The 7,470-nt window shown below is 31.3% G+C and overlaps 1 protein-coding gene across 1 annotated transcript; it reads left to right on the top strand.

Annotated features, from left to right (window-relative positions):
• The first annotated feature begins 4,216 nt into the window (after positions 1-4,216).
• LOC145053308 (uncharacterized) lies at positions 4,217-6,404 on the top strand. Its single transcript, XM_079001321.1, has 5 exons — positions 4,217-4,678; positions 4,816-5,192; positions 5,286-5,336; positions 5,474-5,555; positions 6,131-6,404. Exons 2-5 carry the CDS (start codon positions 4,864-4,866, stop codon positions 6,290-6,292), a joined length of 624 nt encoding a protein of 207 aa, XP_078857447.1. The 5' UTR covers positions 4,217-4,678; positions 4,816-4,863; the 3' UTR covers positions 6,293-6,404.
• Positions 6,405-7,470: the final 1,066 nt, after the last annotated feature.

Raw genomic sequence — 7,470 nt, 5'->3', positions numbered from 1 at the left:
CCCAATAAACTTATCAAAAGGGTAGCTTGAATCATCATAGATTGAACCATATCTAATATCATTTGATTTCTTCTCTCATCAACGCCATTAAGCTATGACATTATGGGAGAAGATAATTGTGAAACTATTCTATAATTCTTTAAATGATCATAGAATTCAAGACTTAGATATGCCCCACCCCTATCAGATCGGAGCATCTTGGTCTTCTTGCCAGTTGATTCTTTACTATGTTTTGAAACTCTTTGAACACTTCAAAGGTTTCTATCTTCTATTTGATTAAATATATTTATATCTATATCTACTAAAACAATGAACTAAAGTCACAAATTATGTTCATCATGTCTTGTGGTCGATCTGAATGGTCTAGACACATATGTGTGTATAAGGTCCAACAAATCCTTGCCTCGCTCATAGTTACCTGTGAATGGCACTTTTGTCATCTTGCCAAGTAAGCATGATTCACATACATCATTTGATTTCAAGTCAAATGATTCTAAGATCCCATCCTTTTGGAGCTTGGTGATGTGTTTCTTGTTTATATGGCCAAAACAACGTTGCCACATAAATGATCTATCTAAAACATTTTCAGAATAATCAATGTTTAAGATTAGATTATTAGATTTACTAACACAACAAAATTTCCATATATACCATTGCAAGGGGTATCTTTAAAGTAAAAAAAGAACCATTCATATAAACCAAAATATCACCATTTTCATTATCAAAAGAAAAACGGAAACCATCCTTATACAATTCATAAAAGGAAATAATGTTTTGTGCCATATCAGGCGAGTAGCAATAGTTTAATAATCTAAAAGTAACACCACTACTAAGCACGAGCTCATAATTCCCGATCCTTGTAACATGTGTAATGTGTTTGTTTCCTGTTATTAGGTGGTGCTCCCCATGCTCCAGCTTCCTACTTTCCTTTGTGCTTCCATATCAGAGCAAATATGAGTATTTTATCCTGTACCAAGAACCCAAGAATTAGAAGTTGATGTACTGTGGAATTCAATTATAAATATACATGAAGTGCCACACTCCTTAAATTTTTTCTTATTTAGATCATGCATGTATTTAGGCCTCATTTGGGTAACTGGTGGGAGCTATCTCGAAATCGACCTTTTTCTTGAGACACGGATTGGACTATCCAACCAATGTCTTTTCTTTTCTTTTGGGTTGAGAACCCTTTTTTCCTTTTAGCAGTAGTATGGCCAATGCCCAATCATAAATATGCCCAAAATGTGGAATTTCAACTTTGGTTGAAATATAATGTCAATAATATACGAACCGTGGGCCATGATAAAAATTAATGATTAGGCCCATTACCTTTTTTGCGATGTATAAGTTCCACAAACAATAACAAGAAGAAACCCTAATCAATCTCATTTTGTTGTACGCAGCCGAGAAAATTAGAAGAAAAATCATTTAGATCGGGAAAGCGAATTCGAGAAAGGAGTAACGTAATCGATTTTCACAACCATCAATGTCGAATTTGGTAAGTTCTATTACAAGTCTAGTTTGAAGTTTGTAACGATTCAAAATTGAAAGATATATAGATGTTTGTTTCTTCTTATTTCTCAATCGCTACAACATTGATTACGACTAATATATTATTTTTAGTTTGAATTGATGTGTGAATGGAAACAATATCAAGAAATAAAACTTGTAATGAAATGAATTATTCCCTAACAAAAATGTGAAACATGGATTAAAAGGGGTTATAGAAAATATTATTCCATTATAAGGGAAAATTACGAATTAACGTCTAGATCATATAGGAATTTTTACAAACACTATTATTTTGTTAATACTATTGGAGTATCATTTTGAGGATGAATCGACCATACGAACTATTATGTTATGCACAACCTGATTTTACCACACAAATAAATATAATTGAAAACTAACATGATATTTTGAGGCCTTTATTTTTTTTTTTCAATATGTAAGAACATCGGGGCTTTTTAATATATTCCCTTTGCCATAACTAAAATATCTTATATAGTTACAATCAGTGTAGTAGCAATTCGTTTGATGATTACCTTGATACATTAAAGTAAGAAAGATTTATCTTATTGGAACATTTATTTATTTTCAAGACCTATAACATCTTTCCTTTTACTATAGAACCATCACACAACTCTCATAATACATGAATTTTATCTTCTTAAGAAGAATAAACATATGTCATAAAGCATTATGAAGAATTGAACCTAGTAAGGAACTTTTACTTAAACACACACTTGAATTCATCGATTACTACCACACTCAAGGTTATAATTCCATCCCACTCAAAAGTTTCCTCCATCTTCCTCAATTAGCTTTACAATGAATATGGTAAATAATTTTCTTTTGTATGAGTCCATGACAATCCAAGGATTCTAGTTTCCAAATGGTGTCTTTTGTGTACCATTTTCTTATTAATTAGAAAGTCTAATTTCCCACTCCATTTTTATAGTTATAAATCTTATTATATTTCAAATAAATTCTTTTCATAGGCTTTGGGAAATATATGTTGTTAGATCCCTTGGTCCTAAAAGTTCACCGTTACTCAAAGGTTGCAAACCATACATTAAGTAAGTTTAGATAGTCCTGCTAGAAGAAGTTTAAATCTCTATCTTATGACTTATGGCTTATTTAACCATTTGTGCTTTATCATCATATTCTTCATTATTCAAGTTTGCTCATAAAAATATTCTATGTATTTCCAAGATGGAATTTTTTCATGAAATCATAAATTTAGTGTAGGTTTTAGAATTTTGATACTTATTATGGTTATAGTAGTGGTTATTCATCTAGACACAATTTCAAGCTTGCATTTTTTGCATCACTATATAGTGTTGGTAGCCGATCTACTTTATCGGTACCCTCAGATCATGATATAGTGTCAAGTGGACGTCTTCCCGTAGGAGATACCCATGGATAACTAGGTAGTCCCACATAAACACCATTTTCAAGATAACAATCATAATCACCTTAAAAATAGCTATGTTACTCACCTTGATATTTCATGGATGGAAAATTCCTAACTCCTTGTATTTATTTGCTTTCAATAGTTGAGAAACTTGTGTTTGACCATCCATGGCTTTCTATTGTCGACATATACCGCTTTAAACAACATCAAACAAATCAAACAAGTCTGAGTTAAATAAATCCACATATCAACTTAATATTTATTATATTTTAATTTAATTTTAGTGTTCTTTACTTCAATTGACAACAACAAAAACAAACTATCATACAAGTTCTATTTTTGCTATCACAAAAAGTAGATATCAAATCATCTAGTTTGGGCAACACGAGTCTCGATATAATTATGGAATAAACAAAATAATTTTTATGTCTTATTTGATAACCAAACATCTATTAATATAATCTACTTACTAAATTTCATCATTAAGTATTCTTTCTTTATGATTGGCAAACCCTTTTCCTTTTCCCTAATTCCAAGGATAGAGAACAAAGAGTGTTTACTATTTTGATCATGGATAAAGGTGTTTGATAATTGTAGATAAAAGACTAATCAATTTGATATTGGTATAATTTATCCTAATTTTTAATCTTTCCCAGAAAATCCCTCTCGAACGTTTAAAATAGAACCAAGCAAAGAATGTTGTGAAATAGTAATTACCCACCTAATTAAAGCTAAGCCATTTTCCACATGTTAGAGTTGCATTGACCGTGAACTTTTTTTCTTGTTTTATGTGTGGCCCACAGAGGTTGGCCAATTGAAAATCTTCAAAAATACGATACGATCGGGCCACATATATTCTCCTTTTAAATGGTGCTCGGAGTCACATGTAATACTTTATTTTATCATTTTTGACATAACTTTCACTACCACCGCTTCATTAAAGTAGATAACTTCCAAACATCTATAGTTTATAACACATGGTCATGATAATTCGTTTTGTAAAAAAGCATACATCATTCCTTGTGTATGTTCCTCTAGACTATTGGTTTGTCATGACCCTATTATTCTCAAGGTGATTAACCTTAAGACAAAACTCAAGAGGGAAACAAGTTAAAATCCTTATACCGTTTCTACTTTCTTGGCATATCCTTGGACGGACATGCATAGGCCCATGAAGATCTCGTCGTCTTCATATTGGAGAAAGGAAAGGTTGGGCCCGGAGTTATGCATTTCAAATGTTTCTTTCCTGGGTTTCGACAATATCAATAGAAAATGATTGCCCAGAAGATAACAGGCTGCTTCTCTCAAGAGTCAAGACTACAAGCGATATGATATTTCTGGTCAATTACATTGGCCCCCTTAAGTCTTAAGAGAAGTATTAGCCTCGGGGTTCCGTCATTGTTTGACCCTACGCGTTGACATGACAGCCCAAACATATCTTCTGCCATCAGATCACGCACCTGACTGTCTGCTGAAACGCTGCTATCCGATTTTTATTTCTATGTTCCATCTCTGCAGCTCTCCATCGTCTTGTCGATTACAGAACGTTTTACCTTCTTTGGTTGATTATCTGGATCGGTCAGATCGTGGAAGGATCTCCAACTTCTGTTTTTCCATTGATGTTGCTATTTTTATCCTCTTATTGGTGTCGGCTCTCCGTATGTTTACACTGAGCGCCAAAGAAGAGGAACAAATAAATAGCAATCATAAGTTGGAGATTCTTCTGGAAGATCAAACTCACCGGATAATCAAGGAAAGAAGGTAAATTGTCATTGATATAATTCTGAGTCTAATTATTATATAATCATCAGTCATTTTTGGCATTCATATTGGTAAAGTCTAGACCTGTAGACCTAATCCAAAATTCTTTTTTGTTGGCTTAAATATGTATATGGCAGCTTCAGTCGTCCAAGCAGGCTGTAACCAGCAACAAGGGGAAGGAGAAAATGATTGAGTTACCAGCTAAAGGGACCGATATGTGGGAGTTGCCATTGAGATACAACAATAAAGGGATTACTATCGGCTCCCCACCAAGACCCCCACCTCAAGTCCATGAAAATCCCATGATTTCCAAATCTAAAGATCAATCATCTACAGATATGAGGACAGGAATACAAAAACGAAAGAGGAGAAATAAGCAGCAAAATGTTGTTGAACTTGAACCTTCGTGTTGGAACAGGATTTGTCCACAAGATGTGGTTGACGCTGGAATACATCTGAATCCAGCTAAAAAGAAGCATTCTGTTTGGTTCAGTTTAACTCCTTCCTGTGATCAGTGAGCAATAAAGATTCCTTTTAAATTGAATCATATAGCTAATAGTATCTTCACTATCTTATCTTTTTTATTTTCTTATCTTTGATTCCATAGGAACAGAAAGAACACTCTGCAACTCCTAGTGGAACCATACATACAGATAATGTAAGTACATTGGCCTTTCCGGTATAATGTTGTTTAATGTTCATATAATTCGCCAGTTCATTATGGAATAAATTTTTCACATTCATTTTTCTGGTGTTTGTAACTTGCATGTAATGATTAACAACAAATTATGATAGCATGGAGGGGAACTGTAATCCAGATGTGTCTATTCTCATGAAGTATATCGTGTTGCAACTTAAGCATGTTTGCCAACAGGAGGTATGTTGTAATTTTTCTTATTCAATTAATTGCATATAACTTTGGTTCCATTCATCAAAGAAGTATCGTTCTTTTCTCATGATCTCCACTGAGTGGATTTTAGTTATAGGTTTTTAAACATATATACTTTAGTAAATGTAAACTCCTTCTGAAGTGCTGAGGGGACAAAGTGCATTGAAATATGCAGCTTTCGATGCATCATGCACAAATTGCTATAATGAACAATATTTCATAGGCAGAAGGATATTGTCCACATGTAAATCTAATAACTAAAAAACATGAAACTGTTGGAGAGTATGTTTTGCGTTTCTTATGCGTTCTTGCATAAACATTGAACCATGCAACTCTTAACTACATACAATAAGCTGAGTTTTGTATGCCTAAAAAACTTCAGTTTTCATTAGAGTTCGGTTGTCCGTTAATTGTTTTTTTTCCATGGAGATTCAGCAATATAGACTTTACTAATAGAACAAGGACGTCATAGTCTCATAGATATGTATTTGTTCTTCTTTTTCATGTTTTTGTTTGACAAAAATATTTTCTTTAATGACTTATATTTTAAATAATCTGAACAGGTTGGTATCTTCTTGAATGGGAAACTTCTTGCCCCGGAAATGAAGCTACTTGATGTTTTGAAGCAGTGGATGGCTATTGTCGATTTAGAGAGGAAAATAACCAAGATAGGAAGTTCTGCCGAGAACTTCTGTGTGAAGCTGACTTATGCTCGAAGAGAATAGACAAAAGTATGCATTTATAATAAAATCCGACAAATGTTTATTCCTTAATTATGCCATTTAACCGATTGACTTTTACAATTTCTTGGTTAATGCTGATGGAATGAATTAATTAGCTGGTTCCGTAGTGATTATTAGACTTTTAAAACTAATAATGGTTACATTGTTTTTGAGTAACCAACTAGCAATGATCTTTGAAAATAACTTACACCATAATTAGGGCTCATTGGCAAGATCTAAATTTTTAAGATGTGAATTTATAAATGATTTGAATTTCTAATAGATTTTGAATTTTGAAGATTTGGATTTTAAAATGTTGTTTGGTTGAAACATCTAAATTGTTATGCAAAATGATAAAAATGACCATTCCTTTCTTTATTATTTTTTATAAAATAATTGACTAAACTACTTAAATAATTATAAAAAAAAAGATATAAACACAATACAAAATCCAAATTAAAAAAGTAATAACAAATCCTCCATAATAAATAAAGAACTTTTTTGCCACATGGCATGCTCTCCTTTAATTTGACAAATGTTAATTTTTGGTGATTTTGATTTAATTTTTTTTCCACATGTCATTTTATGGGTTTTCTTATTTTATTAAAATTCATATAATATTTTAATGTCGTATTTACAATAAATCTACCCTAATAAATAAGAATGACGTTGTCACATGTCATCTTCTAATGCATTATGTCACATGTCATTTTATGGTAATTTTAGATTAAATTATATACACATGTCATCTTGTGGTTTTTCATTTTATAAAATTCCATATTATATTTTAATATAATAAATGCATATTCAATTCAATAATGTAACTTTCCTTATAATTTGTATACTTCTAAATTGAATTAGTTGTTTTTATTGTTTATTTATTTAAATTATTTATATAAATTTAAAAGCTAAATAAATACTTCAATTTTAATAATTAAATATTTTTTTTATAAATTCAAATTTTCTAAGCTTTTAGATTTTCATAGTTAATTATTTTTTTGAATAAACTCATGTATCACATGGGTCTCACAACTAGTATAGTAATAAATGGATATCAATTTCATTAATGAGCTTACCTTTTAATTTCAAAAATTTTAAATTAAAGTTTATTAGTTTCTTTTGTTTATGTATTTAAATTATTTGTTTAAATTTAAAAGATAAAAAACATTTCCATTTTAATA

This window comes from Lactuca serriola, chromosome 5 (assembly GCF_051521515.1).
Source record: "Lactuca serriola cultivar US96UC23 chromosome 5, Lser_US96UC23_V15, whole genome shotgun sequence".
NCBI lineage: Eukaryota > Viridiplantae > Streptophyta > Magnoliopsida > Asterales > Asteraceae > Lactuca > Lactuca serriola.
The sequence above is the reverse complement of the archived record's forward strand: the minus strand, read 5'-3'. Positions and strand labels throughout refer to the sequence as shown.

Bases quoted from the DNA above. Each gene is read 5' to 3' on its own strand.
- LOC145053308 (XM_079001321.1), top strand. From the start codon at position 4,864: ATGATTGAGTTACCAGCTAAAGGGACCGATATGTGGGAGTTGCCATTG. The intron at 5,193-5,285 runs GTGAGCAATAAA...TTGATTCCATAG, and splicing joins TTAACTCCTTCCTGTGATCA to GAACAGAAAGAACACTCTGC. The intron at 5,337-5,473 runs GTAAGTACATTG...AAATTATGATAG, and splicing joins GAACCATACATACAGATAAT to CATGGAGGGGAACTGTAATC.